Below are 16,288 nucleotides of genomic sequence, written 5' to 3' on the forward strand. Positions count from 1 at the left end.
GTTTTGTTTTCATAGGTGGTGCTCAGCCATTGATGTGGATGCTGGGGTATTCATATGTTTTCCTGGGTGCTCAACGTGCAGAGACCCTTCCTGGTGGCTGGAACCTGGGCTTCCAAGGTGTGGAGATATGTTGGAGAGGAATTGGGGGCCTGTGGTGGCCCCAGGTATTGGCGGAGGTGGTGAGCATCAGTCAGTTGTCCCAGGGACCGGTGTTTCTTGCCTTGCATGTCGGTGGTAACGATATCTGTTCCACGCCGCTGGTGGAGCTCCTGACAATGATGTGGGCGGATTTGCTGAGATTCCCTGGTTTCTTTTCGAAGATCGTTCCTTGAGTTGTGTGGCATAGGATCTGGAAGCGGTAGAGAGAGCATGCCGGACGGTGAATGAACGAATGTCATGATTCGTGCGGCTCTGTTCCGGTGTGGTGGTTAGGCATCTGCAGTTGGAAGGGGACAACCCTACTTTGCCCTAGTCAGATGGTGTGCACCTTACAGATATAGGGCTTGATATCTTTTTGACGGGTTTACAGGATGGTATTGAGCATGGCCTGTACCTCATGGGTGGGGGTCAGAGCCCAGTGTAGGGCTAACTGGTCTCCACTGTGGCAGAAAAGAAGAAGAAAAGTGGGTCATCCTGGGGTAGACCTGTACACCAGCTGGTGTGACAGAACCTCCCAGAGTTGACAAGAAGCCATTTGTGCCTTGTTTTATATATTTATGTTTTTTTTTTATAAATAAAGCTGGGGCCGACCTTCACCCACACAAAGAGTTATATGGTTGTTATGTCGGTTATTTATTATTAGTAAATCAGGGGAGCTGGAGGGGTATTTAATGTTGTTAGAAAGGTAATGGGGTCTCAACAGTCATGTGTGGTATAGGGTGTGAGATGCAGGGCAGATGGCATTAACCCCTTGTATTCGTGACGCCAGCGCAGTTTGTCCTCAATACCACACGAAGGACGAAGGTATACCGCTGGATCCTGGGCTAGGCACGGGGGCAATAATGACTCCAACGCCAAGTTACGGACAATGATAGCTTTACTGAGTGACAGATGGTACAGTCTATACAGTGTAACCAGGCCCACGGAGATGACCAATGACTTAAGAGACCTTAAGGGCTTGCTTTGACTTGCAGTGATTTTGGACAATTTAGTGCAGGCCACGTTGACTTGACAATAGATGACAGTAACTGACTTGACTTGACTGGAGACAGACTAAGCTGTGACTTTAGCTTATTTGTAGACTTGTAACTTGTGGCTACAGACTGGACTTGAGGCCTCCTAAGAGTCCATACACACTCTTAGGCTCGACTGCACCTCAGCAAAGACACAGGAACAAAGAGAGAGAAGAGACTTCTCCCAGGGCTTTTATGGGGAAGACACTGGTGGGGTTCCATTGGTCATCCTTAAATCACCTGGTCACTGATACCTCCTGGGTAACAATCACATGACAACTGGTGATCACATGTTAACCTTTCTTAAGATACAACATTCTTATATACATAACATAGGGGATAACATACAATTACAGTAGAACAGATGCAAGGGGGCCCAGGGGACACTGCAGGGAGGCTGCTGGGCCACCAAACATGTGTAATACATGGTCATCAATTCAGTTCATAGGGAGCTTGTAATACCACATATCTCCACAAGTGGCCACCCACATATTCTAGACACTCTTTAATCACCTCTCTAGTATACAGGTGAAACTCAAAAATTTGAATATCGTGCAAAAGTTCATTGTATTTCACTAATGCAATTTAAAAGGAAAGGAAGCATGAAGTGCTCCAAAATTCCCTGGTAAACGGATGCGCTGACCCTGGACTTAATGAGCTACAGTGGACCAACACCAGCAGAGGACATCGCTCCCCAAATCATAGTAATTGGGGGGGGGGGGGTGTTGAGTGGGTTTCACGTGTTGTAACCATAACCATCACAATTATGACAAATCACTTCTTTCATATATTAGTTTCACCTTTTAAGTTGCATTACTGAAATAAATGGACTTTGCACAATGTTCAAATTTTTCGAGTTTCACTTGTATATACATAGTATACTGCTGCTGCTGCAAGTCATAAAACGTTATACTGTTATTATATTATTTCAAGTGCTTAAGTCCTATAAACCTGCATATGTATTTTCCTGTCATACCACTGGGTCTTACAGCATGCAGAAGGTTACATTTTGCTAACATTTGTATTGCATTGCATTTGCAAAGTATACAGAAAGCAGAATCTAGTCACAAATAAAACTCCTAGCCAATAAATGTAGGAGTTGTCCCAACTCCACCCCCAACCCTTGGAAAAGGTGAAATCAGTATCTCTCTAGTTTGTTAGTCTAGCCCTCTCCAGAGCCAGGAGATTATGTTAGTTTTCCAGCTAAGAGTCTAAGAGTATTGAGCTTAGATCAGGCTAAAGTCAGGCTTACCTCCTCAAATAGGCCATAAAATTTTACTAGTCCTGTCTACAATCAAGACAAGCCTGTTGCCTAGCAAGTTCAAGTCCGGCTGCAAGGATTAATCGGCTGTTCAGAATTCTTCCAAGGGGTATAACAGAGTTAAGATGTGCAAGGATCTAGTTTATACTTGATCTAGGTTTACACAAGGTAGCAAGTGCCTTACTTTTATTTTAAGTCAGAGAACTTCTGCATCCGCCTTTCTGAGTGTCACGTCACAGATTCCCATAAAAGCAAGTGGAATGAAGATCTACTCTACTTTCCTTTGCCACAGTTTGCCCTACAAGAGAATCCTTGTTCAGACAGCTCAAGTATTAAAGAAGAACTGTAGTGCAATATAACTTATCCCCTATCCGAAGGATAGGGGATAAGTTATAGATCGCGGGGGGTCCAACCGCTGGGGACCCCCGCGATCTCCTGTACAGAGCTGCGGTAATATGCTGGAAAGGGGCGTGTCCGTCCCCGCATGACGCGACGGCCGACACGCCCCCTCCATGTATCCCCATAAAGATATATGGAGGGGACATGTCTGCTGTGGCTTTCTGCTGGGGACGACACAGCGCTTCCTGTAGACTGCCACCGTGCCCCTGTACAGGAGATCACAGGAGGCCCCAGCGGGCGGACCCCCGGGATCCAGGGATGTGCACACATAGGCTTAAAAGGGGGCTTGTGCCCTATATGTGCACTTGCCCCTTTAATGCCTTTTTTTTTGTTATAGAAACTTATCACGTTGCCCAAGAAGCTGGGTCAGAAAAGGCTATAATGGGATTTTGTAACAGCCGTATGGGATTTTGTAACGGCTGTTTAATGGACGATTTTAAGGGTTTTCATAAAGGAACATTAAACGGATCTTTAAAACGAATGAATTTTATAGTGTGAAAGGGGCCTAAGCATACTGATTTTATTATATAAAGTTACAGTGGGAGATTTATCATTGCAGGTAGAGCAGTTTTTAATTTTTTTGCTTAGCTTGGGTGCATAGATTTTTACAGGTGCACCTTAAGCATAGATATGTGTGCATACAAACTTATCATATGTAACTTTCGCATAAAATGTCGCAAACCCCTTAAAAACACTGCAAATCTACACAAATGTTTAAACTGCCTTTGAAGAGCTTTAAAAAAAAAAAAAGTCACATATTTATTGCAGACAGGAAGGCTGGAGGTCCTTTCCTTAGGAATTTTGTTTTAAAATGTACGGTTCTTACTAACATAGCTTTTTTAAATGATAGGTGCCCTTTTTTTTGCTCGAGCCCCTGCCCTCCAAAATGTCTGTTCATGTCGCTGCCAGGATCTATAACTTATTCCCTATCCAAAGGATAGGGGATAAGTTATTTTGCACTACAGTTCTCCTTTAAGGACCTCAAGTGCATGAGAGAGTCACTTTCATCTGTCTACATCTATGTTTAGACATTCACAAGTACAGCAGGAAAGCCCCAAAGCAAAATATTTGTATTGAACTGCTGCAGGAGTTAAAGGTGTTATCCAGGAATAGAAAAAACGAGCTAATTTCTTTCAAGAACTGCTCCCCGTCTGTCTCCAGGTTGGGCGTGGTTTTGCAGCTCAGTTCCATTGAAGTGAATGGAGCCAAGTTGTAAAACCACACCCAACCTGGGACAAACGTGGAGTTGTCTTTGAAAGAAAATTGCTTTGCTTTTCTATTCCTCGATAACACATTTAAGTATGTTAAGTTTTAAGTTCACCAAAACCCTGGCAGGCTTTTTCCTGGGTTTTGTGTTAGGGGAATAGCTTAATTTGAAGAAAGGGACCTTGTGGGGCTGAAGGACTCTGAGTTGCACCACTTCGCCATGTGACATATCAGGGACTACTACCCTCATCAGACTATACCACTCATACAACATCCCATTACATGTATAGATTTGTATTAAATGTCAAGGTCACTTACCCTATTGAATCCAGTATGGAGAAGAGGGAGGACAGACATCTCCTCTTGATCAGGTCCCCTAAGACAAACAGATATTAATGTAACAATCTCCATATGGTGCGTCTGTCTGCGTGTAACTTTTCCTCCCTTATACTTTGACTATATTCCTAATTGTATTTTGTGTTGCAGTATTTAGATGAGAATTTGCAATTCCATTCTGTATCAAAATCTATTACCATCCAGTACATCTTTTATAAAGTCCTAAGCCATTTTGGGGCATAGTGTATAACAGTTAAATTAACAAATTTTACTTTTTTTTATAAAGATAAGTGAAAAATAGATAGAAATCCATTTCCGTCTGTTTCTCATTTGTTGTATCCACAAGAAACAGGAAAACATGAAATAGGGAATGGAATTGTGGTTAATATGTGGATGACAGGCACAGATAGTAATGTCACAACTCAATATTCCTTTTTTAATAAATATATTCGTAGCGATAAATAAATGGATGATTTCCAAATGCAAGTGTTCCCATAGCATTTACTGGTTTTCCAGTTCTTTACAATTGATGGCCTGTATATGAAATAAGTAGGGTCTGACTCTCAAGACCCCCAGTGAACGGCTGTTCAAAAGAGCTGCTGCATTCCTCAGACCTAAGGGTAAGCCATCAATTGGTAAAACTGGAAAGCCCTTTTTAAATCTTATGATAACCTTTGAAATTAAATATATTTATTTTTATCTTCTAAAAATGCTGAGTAACTTTGCAAATACTTGGCAGAACAATAAATTCTTGTGCTGATCCTGTCTTACAGCCTTTTGAATACTCTTCAGCTTTAAGTAAAATTCTGATGGCTGTCATTGGAAACAGTCAACAAGTTTGGCAGTTACTTATAGTTTATCCAGTGTAGATAGTGTTAAACCAGGTGGCACTACTGTCATAGCAGGTAGGTAGTGAAAGGGTACATTGATGTATCAGTATGAGGAATGCCCGAGTATTGGATGGAATAGTGATAGTGGAGACCATTCGTCTATGAAATAAGTCATTGGTGGTGCTAGGACAAATAAAGGATAGATGAGTCACATATATAGTCAAACAGAAGCAAAAAAGATATAAGCACTCACCGCAGGAGTCGCGACTTGATCCTCCTATATAGAGCAGCCGGCGGGTCTCGGTGACTAGTGATGCAGAGCATTCAGAGGCTATTACCGGCAATTTCACGCACAAAGCGCTTCTTTCGGCCTGCCGGTAATAGCCTCTGAACGCTCTGCATCACTAGTCACCGAGACCCGCCGGCTGCTCTTTATAGAAGGATCAAGTCACGACTCCTGCGGTGAGTGCGGATATCTTTTTTGCTTCTGTTTTACTATATACTTATATAGTTTATGTGTTGTGTGGCAGCTACTTAGATGAATGACAGTTCATCTATGGTCAATGTATAGTTAGTTGGCTACTCAGATGAATGGCACTCTATGTATAGTCCATATATAGTCTGTCAGCTACTGAGATAAATGGCAGTCCATGTATAGATTGTTGGCTGCTCAAATCAATGACTGTCCATATATAGTCCATGTATAGATTGTTGGCTGCTCAAATGAATGACGGTCCCTATATAGTCCATGTATAGATTGTTGGCTACTCAAATGAATGACGGTCCATACATATAGTCCATGTATTGTTTGTCAGCTACTAAGATGAATGACAGTCCTTATATACATTGTTATAGTAGTAAACAAATCCCGACTGCATTCGTTGTTACATTAGATAATACTTGAATAAAAGAAAGAAATATTGCATCAAGACCCTTTATGTGCGGGGATTCGTTTACTACTATTGCATTGTTTTATTGCATTTATTTCATATCTGGACTATAATCCAAGCTATAAATTAGGACCAGTACAAGAAGCTATGCAATGTATTTGCAATGGTTTTTAAAGAGGTATTGCAGTTTTAGCAAATAAAGGTTATTTTCTGTGTTGCGAGAAGTTATTTTATTTTTCAAAATCATTTCAAAAGGTTTGAGATCTCTGCTTCCAACTGTTCAATATGAACTAGTTTACTTCAGGGGGATAAAACCCTTTCCTGGCCATGACATGGACACCCATATGCTTGGCTTGTAAAAAGACACAGCTGGAATACACATACAGTACTGTCAGGATTACAAGCCAAACACCTGTGTGTCCATCACCTGACAAGAAATTTCTATTGAATGACATCAATCAGAGATCTTAATATGTTCATTCTATTAGTTATATTAGAAAACTGTATAACAGTCTAGAGACCTATACATTTCGGAAATGGTTTGCTCTGGTGAATGCAAAAAAATAAGGAAAATCTATGCTCCATTGAAGTAACTTACACATGTGGAACCACGGCCAGGATTGTAGTGTGCTCTGATGGCTTTGTAGCTCGTATTGACCTGTCAAAGAAGAACAGCAAATGGTTTGAAATGATGAGTGCCAAGTGGCCTGACTAGAGCCATCAGGTTATGTTTTGGCAAGGGATCCTTCTTGTTAGGGCAACATCATTTGTGTTAGGCAGGGGTTACATTTGGTACGGCCTACTAGGGAACCTTATGAACTATGTTACTATGTTATACTGTATATGTCTCTTCCTTGAATCTTTGGTAACACATTTCTTTTGCTACGGCTTTATTAGGGTTTAACATTTTTTGCATATAATAAAGGTTATGTTTTGCTAGATCAGCAACACAGGGACAGAAGAGGTACAAAAACAAAAGAAAATGGGTTAACCAGGGACTAGCCTGAGTAAAAAAACAAGAGGCTGGACAAGCAAGGGTAAAACCAGGAGAGTGGTAAAGTACAAAATTGGCAGCTAAGAGAATAGTCAGCGTACAGACTAGGGTCAGCGTACATGAGGTCAGATCAGCAGAGGAACAAAGAAAAGGGAAGTAACACTAGCGATGGATCAATCACCTTCACAGGCACAGGCTGTAGATACAGAGCAGTTTAAATATCCCACTGCTTGGAGGTGTGACCAACAGTACCTTTGCTGATTGGCCTAGCACTTATACCTCTTCATTGGCTGAGCACATCACTAGTGACAAATGGCCCTGCAACATAAGGGGCCATCAGCAGGACAACGGAAGAGGCTGCCAGATGCGCTGAAATGATACCCGAGGTGGCACTGGAACCAGGCCGGGTAATTTTATCACAAATACAGAGTAAAAACTATTACAAAGAACAATAATGATAAGAGTAAAACCTCCATAAACTTCAGCAGAAATAACCATACACATTACTTATACGAACTCCACACGAAAAAGTCGCAAATTAGCCTAATTGAAAGATAAATTATCAATATCTTTCCAGGCAGATAAGACATATCATCAGCTATACACATGGATTAAGATTGATATGTGTTTCGATATTAATTCTGTGGCACACTGGTTGCTTGAATAAAACAAACAATAAAATAAAATAACAAAAAGCCCTGAAGTACCTGCATACAGCATCGGCATCAAGGTATCTGGGGTATCTGTGGTCTATGACAATGATTTCATGGTGTTTATCGAGGAAGCACTCGAGTGCTGATTCTGGTGTACAAGCAATATTACACCGGTACCCCGCTCGATCACAGGCCCACCAGAACCCATCACTCTGACTGTCCTCTTTAGCAAACACTAGCAGCACCTATAACAACAAAGCACATAAAAATAACAGCTAAAGATGATGTCAGTTTATTAAAACAGACATTTACACAGATTATTATAGCATTTACACAGACTATTATACCATCAAACTCATTGGGAAAGGTTTCACATTATGTATCTTCCTTTACTACATAACTGTAAAGCCTTACAAATCCTATATATATATATATATATATATATATATATATATATATATGTATATGTTTATATATCAAATATATATATATATACATATATATATATATATATATATATATATATATATATTTTTATATATCCTAAATATGGAGAATAGATGAAAAACAAACGAAACTTGCATTGTTGAGATCAGCGGTTCTGAGGCAGTTCTTTTGGGGGTAGGAAAAAAAAAAACTGTAACAGCAGCTGCAGCCACTGGTCACTGCTTCCATAAGTGGCCATGACCAATGCTGCCTGACCTTAAAGTAGCAGAGGAGGCCAAGGGAACTGAGTAGTGACTGCTGGTACTAGCTGTCTTTGCTGTCCCAAGGACCAGAAAGATGGCAGAGGGGAACCATCGGTACCGTGCTGCAGTAAATAATAACTACTACTTCAGCTTTCATGCTCCACTGCTGCTTCGAACTGGGACCTACTACTATGGCCCATATTACGAAAGAAGCAGTGGAGCACCGATGAGGGGCAGTATGAGAGCCTACAACTATATGGGGACAGTGTGGGGCACACAACTATATGGGGGAAGTATAGGGGCTAAAACTATATAGGAAAACAGAGGAGGCCAACAACTATATGGAGACAGTGTGAAGCCTACAACTATATAGGGGCAGTGTGGTTTACAAATATATTGGGGTGGGGGAGTTTACTGCAGTGTAATTACAAACTTGTCACTTAGATGTTTTAAAAATGGGCTGCCAAGAGGTATTCAGGCAGGTTGGGAACCACTGCACTAGATCCCAGATGCTTATTGTGAGATGCAGATGCACGCTTTTATATCTGTATTGTGCTCCAGAAGGTAAACATGGGCCTAAAGCATATGTATAAAGATGCAAAAATACATACCTGAATAGGATCTTGTGTTAGTCTCATAGGTCCAAGCCACAGTTCTGATGTTGATGCCTGCTAATAGAAAAGAATGCTATTGAATCTTGTGAGTGAGTAAAGAATACACAGCTTACAAGAGCAATTGTTTTGCATAAATAATAAGTGCACATGAACACATGAAACTTTGATAATATATCTTATTATGGGAATGTGGCATCTCAATCTCCTTCCAGCAATGTGTAGTTTAACTCACCTCCCTATGTGTTAACAAATGTTGTGCTAACAGTCTCAATTAGCAATAGCTATAAAGTAAATATAGCAGTAATGCAGTTCAAAGTGTGTATATATAGTCAATGTTCATGCCTTTGTCAAGTGCTGCTGTAATTATTGTGTTATTAATACAGCACTGCCTTAGTGTTCCTGTCATTAGCAAAAACTTTTTATATAATGTCAGAATAACATTATATGTATATTTGTAATATACATTGGTTGAAAAATGTTTGTATAATTTGTCCCTGCAGCTATTGCCTGTGTGATGGCTCTGTACACTGAGGATGAGCGGAGCTCTGTACACTGAGGACAAGCGGGGCTCTGTACACTGAGGACAAGCGGGGCTCCGTACACTGAGGACAAGCAGGGCTCTGCACACTGAGGACAAGCAGGGCTCTGTACACTGAGGACGAGCAGAGCTCTGTGCACTGAGGACAAGCAGGGCTCTGCACACTGAGGACAAGCAGGACTCTGTACACTGAGGATGAGCAGGGCTCTGTGCACTGAGGACAAGCAGGGCTCTGTACACTGAAGACGAGCAGGGCTCTGTACACTGAGGACAAGCAGGGCCCTGTACACTGAGGACAAGAAGGGCTCTGTACACTGAGGACAAGCAGGGCTCTGTGCACTGAGGACAAGCAGGGCTCTGCACACTGAGGACAAGCAGGACTCTGTACACTGAGGACGAGCAGGGCTCTGTGCACTGAGGACAAGCAGGGCTCTGTACACTGAGGACGAGCAGGGCTCTGTGCACTGAGGACAAGCAGGGCTCTGTACACTGAGGACAAGCAGGGCTATGTACACTGAGGACAAGCAGGGCTCTGTAAACTGAGGACAAGCAGGGCTCTGTACACTTGAGGACAAGTAGGACTCTGTACACTGAGAACAAGCAGAGCTCTGTACACTGAGGACAAGCAGGGCTCTGTACACTGAGGACAAGCAGGGCCCTGTACACTGAGGACTCTGTGCACTGAGGACAAGCAGGGCTCTATACACTGAGAACAAGCAGGGCTCTGTACACTGAGGACAAGCAGGGCTCTGTACACTGAGGACAAGTAGGGCTCTGTACACTGAGGACAAGCAGGGCTCTGTACACTGAGGACAAGCAGGGCTCTGTACACTGAGGACAAGCAGGGCTCTGTACACTGAGGAAAAGCAGGGCCCTGTACACTGAGGGCAAGCAGGGCCCTGTACACTGAGGACAAACAGGGCCCTGTACACTGAGGACAAGCAGGGCCCTGTACACTGAGGACAAGAAGGGCTCTGTACACTGAGGACAAGTAGGGCTCTGTACACTGAGGACAAGCAGGGATGATTGACAAGCCAGGAGCCTTACTTGTCCTGCCCTCAGTTCCTGTATTTGGACTCCTCACAGAGACAGGAAGTGCAGGGACAGTATTATGTCAGCAAAAATATAAAAAAAAAAATGTAAACCAATGTATATTACAAATATACATATAATGGTATTATCTACATTATACACTGCTCAAAAAAATAACACTTAAACAACACAATGTAACTCCAAGTCAATCACACTTCTGTGAAATCACACAGTTCACTCAGAAAGCAACACTGATTGACAATCAATTTCACATGCCGTTGTGCAAATGGAAAAAAACAACAGGGGGAAATTATAGGCAATTAGCAAGAAACCCCCAATAAAGGAGTGGTTCTGCAGATGGTCACCACAGACCATTTCTTAGTTCCTATGCTTCCTGGCTGATGTTTTGGTCACTTTTGAATGATGGTGGTGCTTTCACTCTAGTGGTAGCATGAGACGGAGTCTACAACTCACACAAGAGGCTCAGGTAGTGCAGCTCATCCAGGATGGTACATCAATGCGAACTGTGGCAAGAAGGTTTGCTGTGTCTGTCAGCGTAGTGTCCAGAGCATGGAGGCGCTACCAGGAGACAGGCCAGTACATCAGGAGACGTAGAGGAGGCCGTAGGAGGGCCTCTGTGCAAGGAGGAGCAGGAGGAGCACTGCCAGGGCCCTGAAAAACCTCCAGCAGACCACAAATGTGCATGTGTCCACTCAAACGGTCAGAAACAGACTCCAAGAGGGTGGTATGAGGGCCTGACATCCACAGGTAGGGGTTGTGCTTACAGACCAACACCGTGCAGGACATTTGGCACTTGCCAGAGAACACAGAGATTGGCAAATTCGCCACTGGCGCCATGTACTCTTCACAGATGAAAGTAAGTTCACACTGAGCACATGTGACAGAATTGACAGAGTCTGGAGTTCCTCCTAATGCGATACAATGCTAGACCTCATGTGGCTGGAGTGTGTCATCAGTTCCTGCAAGAGGAAGGCATTGATGCTATGGACTGGCCCGCCCGTTCCAAGGACCTGAATCTGATTGAATACATCTGTGACATCATGTCTCGCTCCATCCACCAACGCCATGTTGCACCACAGACTGTCCACTGTCCACAGACTGCCACCTCATCAGGAGCATGCCCAGGCATTGTAGGGAGGTCATACGGGCACGTGGAGGCCACACACACTACTGAGCCTCATTTTGACTTGTTTTAAGGACATTACATCAAAGTTGGATCAGCCAGACCTCCATATCCAGACCTCCATGGGTTGATAAATTTGATTTCCATGAATAATGGGATTTTGTTGTCAGCACATTCAACAATGTAAAGACGAAAGTATTTCATACGATAAGTTTGTTCTTTCAGATCTAGGATGTGTTATCCTAGTGTCCCCTTTATTTTTTTTGAACAGCGTATAAAAAGTCAGGTACACAAAAAAAAAAAAAAAAAAAAAACATCAGTATGGTTATGTGGGCTCCTTTCCCCCTTTTTTCCCAGGGCACCAGAGCTTTACTAGCCCCCAGCCTTGGACCCACTGAAATAAATTCATTCGCATGATACATAAAACAGGAAGGACTACAGTTTAGTCCAAGTAGTCCTTCATATGTGAAGCTAATATAAGACAACATAATGAAATAACCTTCCTACAAAGATCTTCTGGTTTTTGGATAGAAGAGCCTATTGTATGGGTTAGATGTGTAGGGCTTACTGTGTTTTCAGATTATACTGTTCAAGGATTTGGAAAACTACAGCATCAGTAGAGCACTGTGGAAAGGGGAAAGCGATAATCAAACTGTACGTAGTCACATTACCCTCAATGAACAGTTCAGAAGTTCAGCTTTTCACTACTTTGTTTGGGAAACACAAAAAAACTGATTTAAGTGTTTTTATTAACCTATAAAAGATTACGCATTCATATTGAAGCGATGTACCGGTGGGAAAAGTCTTGTATTTATTGGGTAGACAAAAATATGGCTTACATAACTGATGACTGGATAGGCTACAACATTACTGACATACAATTGTCAATAAGTGCTGACGTCAGATATTGTACTTGGAGATATTGTTGGAAATATGCTTTGTTTACAACTGCTACATGACTTACATGGTGTCCATTGTGTTGTGTTGTTGTGTCCATTATTCCATTAGTTATAGGTCTATACTGTCACTGCCTGCGCGACAGGTTTGTAGTCGTGTCTCTCTCCATCTGACCTAGGTATGATTCATTACATCTTGCTATATGGAATGGTCTACACCAGAAATGTCATGAATCAAGTTGATTGAATAAATAAGAATATACAGGAGTTATCTTCATTTGATTAGTGTTAGAAGATTATTCAGTATATCCTACCTGTCTGCAGAATGATACACCTTGATACTGTGACCCCGTGCAGGGACTGCACTGAATAGGGCTGCAAAGCCACATGGGTAACAAATTATGAGAACTACGGGATCTGTCATATGAAACCTAATGGTTAATAAATTATGAAAACATATTAAAAACTCAATATGTTTGCGGAGGCTACAGGTTCTCTTAGGAGAAGCGTAGCTTATAGCTTTTGGGCTCCAATGCAAAATCTTCTACAGGGCCCCATATGCCAATTAAAATACTGGTCTCTTATGGGGCAGATGTGTTTTGGGGCCCCATTAGGCACCAGGGCCCAGATGCAACTTCTACCTCTGTAGCTATGTCCCTGGTCCTCTTTAACCTGTTGATGACCCAGAACAAGTTTACTCATCCTGGAGCCACAATAGTCTATGGAGTGGGTTGGGTCTCAAGCCCACTTCATGAATAATAGCATGGCACAGAGCAATCTGTGATGCTGCCTACTTTGTCTGTTTAGATGCTGCTGTCAAAACTGACACCAGCATTTAAACAGTATATTTGTCCATCATTGGTGGTATGGGGGTCGAATTGGCTCCTTCTTGGTTCTCACTGGATTGACATGGCAGCCCGAGGCCTTCTGAAGGCCTTGGTGTATCCCATGACAGATCTGCTTCTACAGACATCCATAGGCAGGCTTAATTAGCAAATCACAGCAAAATCAATTCAATTCAATGCAGCGCAGTAGAAAAAAAAACAATATATATATATATATATATATATATATATATATATCCAACACAGAATGTATAGCAGCACAACTTAAATCCAAAAAGCAGAATGCGGGTGCCAGCGACCCGAACCCGATAACAGTCCTCTTAAATAGAATATAGAAATGCAGCACACCAAAAATTGTGAGAAAAAAAATCAGTGACTTTCATTCAGCCCATGTCCAGCAACTGTTGAACATGGGCTTAATAAAAGTCACAGATTTTTTGTTCACAATTTTTGGAGTGCGGCGTTGCTGTATTCTCTCTCTCTCTCTAGATATATATCTATAGTAGGCCAAAAAAGTATTTAGTCAGCCACCAATTGTGCAAGTTCTCCCACTTAAAAAAATAAGAGAGGCCTGTAATTATTATCATAGGTTTACCTCAACTATGAGAGACATAATGAGAAAAAAAATCCATAAAATCACATTGTCTGATTTTTAAAGAATTTATTTGCAAATTATGGTGGAAACTATTTGGTCAATAACAAAAGTTCATCTCAATACTTTGTTATATACCCTTTGTTGGCAATGATAGAGGTCAAATGTTTTCTGTAAGTCTTCACAAGGTTTTCACACACTGTTGCTGGTATTTTGGCTCATTACTCCATGCTGATCTCCTCTAGAGCAGTGATGTTTTGGGGCTGTTGCTGGGCAACACGGACTTTCAACTCGTTCCAAAGGTTGTCTGTGGGGTTGAGATCTGGAGACTGGCTAGGCCTCTCCAAGACCCTGAAATGCTTCTTACAAAGCCACTCCTTTGTTGCCCAGGTGGTGTGTTTGGGATCATTGTCATGCTGAAAGACCCAGCCATATTTCTTCTTCAATGCCCTTGCTGATGGAAGGAGGTTTTCACTCAAAATCTCACGATACATGGCCCCATTTCATTCTTTCTCCTCCAAACACGATGAGTTGAGTTTTTACCATAAAAGTTCTACTTTGGTTTAATCTGACCATATGACATTCTCCCAATACTCTTCTGGATCATCCAAATGCTCTCTAGCAAACTTCAGACGGGCCCGGACATGTACTGGCTTAAGCAGGGGGACACGTCTGGCACTACATGATTTGAGTCCCTGGTAGCATAGTGTGTTACTGATGGTAACCTTTGTTACTTTAGTCTCAGCTCTCTGCAGGTCATTCACTGTGGTTCTGGGATTTTTGCTCACCGTTCTTGTGATAATTTGACACCACAGGGTGAGATCTTGCGTGAAGCCGCAGATCAAGGGAGATTATCAGTGGTCTTGTATGTCTTCCATTTTCTAATAATTGCTCCCACAGTTGATTTCTTTACACCAATCTGCTTGCCTATTGCATATTCAGTCTTCCCAGCCTGGTGCAGGTTGACAATTTTGTTTCTGGTGTCCTTTGACAGCTCTTTGGTCTTGGCCATAGTGGAGTTTGGAGTGTGACTGTTTGAGGTTGCGGACAGGTGTCTTTTATACTGATAGCATGTTCAAACAGATGCCACTAATACAGATAACTAGTGGAGGACAGAGGAGATTTTTAAAGAAAAATTTACAGGTCTGTCAGAGCCAGAAATCTTACTTGTTTGTAGGTGACTAAATACTTATTTTCCCACCATAATTTGCAAATAAATTCTTTAAAAATCAGACAATGTGATTTTATGGATTATTTTTTCTCATTATGTCTCTCATAGTTGAGGTATACCTATGATAATAATTACAGGCCTCTCTCATCTTTTTAAGTGGGAGAACTTTCACAATTGGTGGCTGACTAAATACTTTTTTGCCCCACTGTATATATATATATATATATATATATATATATATATATATATACTGTATATATATATATATATATATATATATATATACAACAATAATCAACCCCACAATAAAAATTCTAATTATCAATAACCCATAAACATATTTGCCACATGCTGCCACATGCCAAAATGTCCAAACTATTAAAACATAATGTTGAGAAAACCGCATGGTGTAAACTTAAAAACAATAGAAAATGCCAGATTTGTGTTTGTTTTTTTTTTTGGTCACATCACATCCTACAAAAAATTTAATAAAAAATGATTATAAAGGCTGAACAATACCATAATGGAACCAATAACATTTTGGCAAAAAAAAAAAAAGTTTGAGGGTTTAGAAAATAGAAATTTAATTAATTAAATTTCTTGTTTTTTTTGTTGTTGTTTTTTATAGTAAAACATGACAAACACTATACAAATTTGAGTATCTGAGGAATACAGATAACATATCACGGTGCAAGAAAATTGCTTTTCTTTTTTTCAATTTCACCACACAAAAATCTTATTTTCCTGTTTTGCAGTATATCTTTTATGGTGACCTGAAGGATCTCATTAATAAATGGGGTGGCCCAGTACAGGAGATGTTACCCCGTACCCTTGCTGTCAGGCAGCCTCCTTCAGTGTCCCCAGGGCCCCTTGCACCTGTTTCCCCCCTGTACATATGTTCTGCAGTGTATTGTATTATAAAATGTTGTATCTTTAACCCCTTAAGGACTGAGGGTTTTTCGGTTTTTGCACTTTCGTTTTTTCCTCCTCACCTTTTAAAAATCATAACTCTTTAAATTTTGCACG

General features: G+C 41.4%; 1 protein-coding gene across 9 annotated transcripts in view; it reads right to left on the reverse strand.

Moving 5' to 3' along the window:
• The window catches only part of PDE8B (phosphodiesterase 8B), a 329,639-nt gene that overhangs the window by 45,911 nt on the left and 267,440 nt on the right, over nt 1-16,288 (reverse strand). For 5 of the 9 annotated variants that reach the window (XM_056541706.1, XM_056541692.1, XM_056541677.1 and 2 more), the window contains 4 exons: nt 9,042-9,098; nt 7,796-7,986; nt 6,693-6,752; nt 4,357-4,414 (listed from right to left, as the gene is read on the reverse strand). In XM_056541706.1, the coding sequence (XP_056397681.1) occupies nt 4,357-4,414; nt 6,693-6,752; nt 7,796-7,986; nt 9,042-9,068 (336 nt within the window). In that variant the 5' untranslated portion in view covers nt 9,069-9,098. Of the gene's footprint in view, nt 1-4,356; nt 4,415-6,692; nt 6,753-7,795; nt 7,987-9,041; nt 9,102-16,288 lie in introns of all 9 variants that reach the window. The other 4 variants (XM_056541688.1, XM_056541667.1, XM_056541703.1 and 1 more) reach the window with 1 other exon arrangement.

This window comes from Hyla sarda, chromosome 1, assembly GCF_029499605.1.
Source record: "Hyla sarda isolate aHylSar1 chromosome 1, aHylSar1.hap1, whole genome shotgun sequence".
NCBI lineage: Eukaryota > Metazoa > Chordata > Amphibia > Anura > Hylidae > Hyla > Hyla sarda.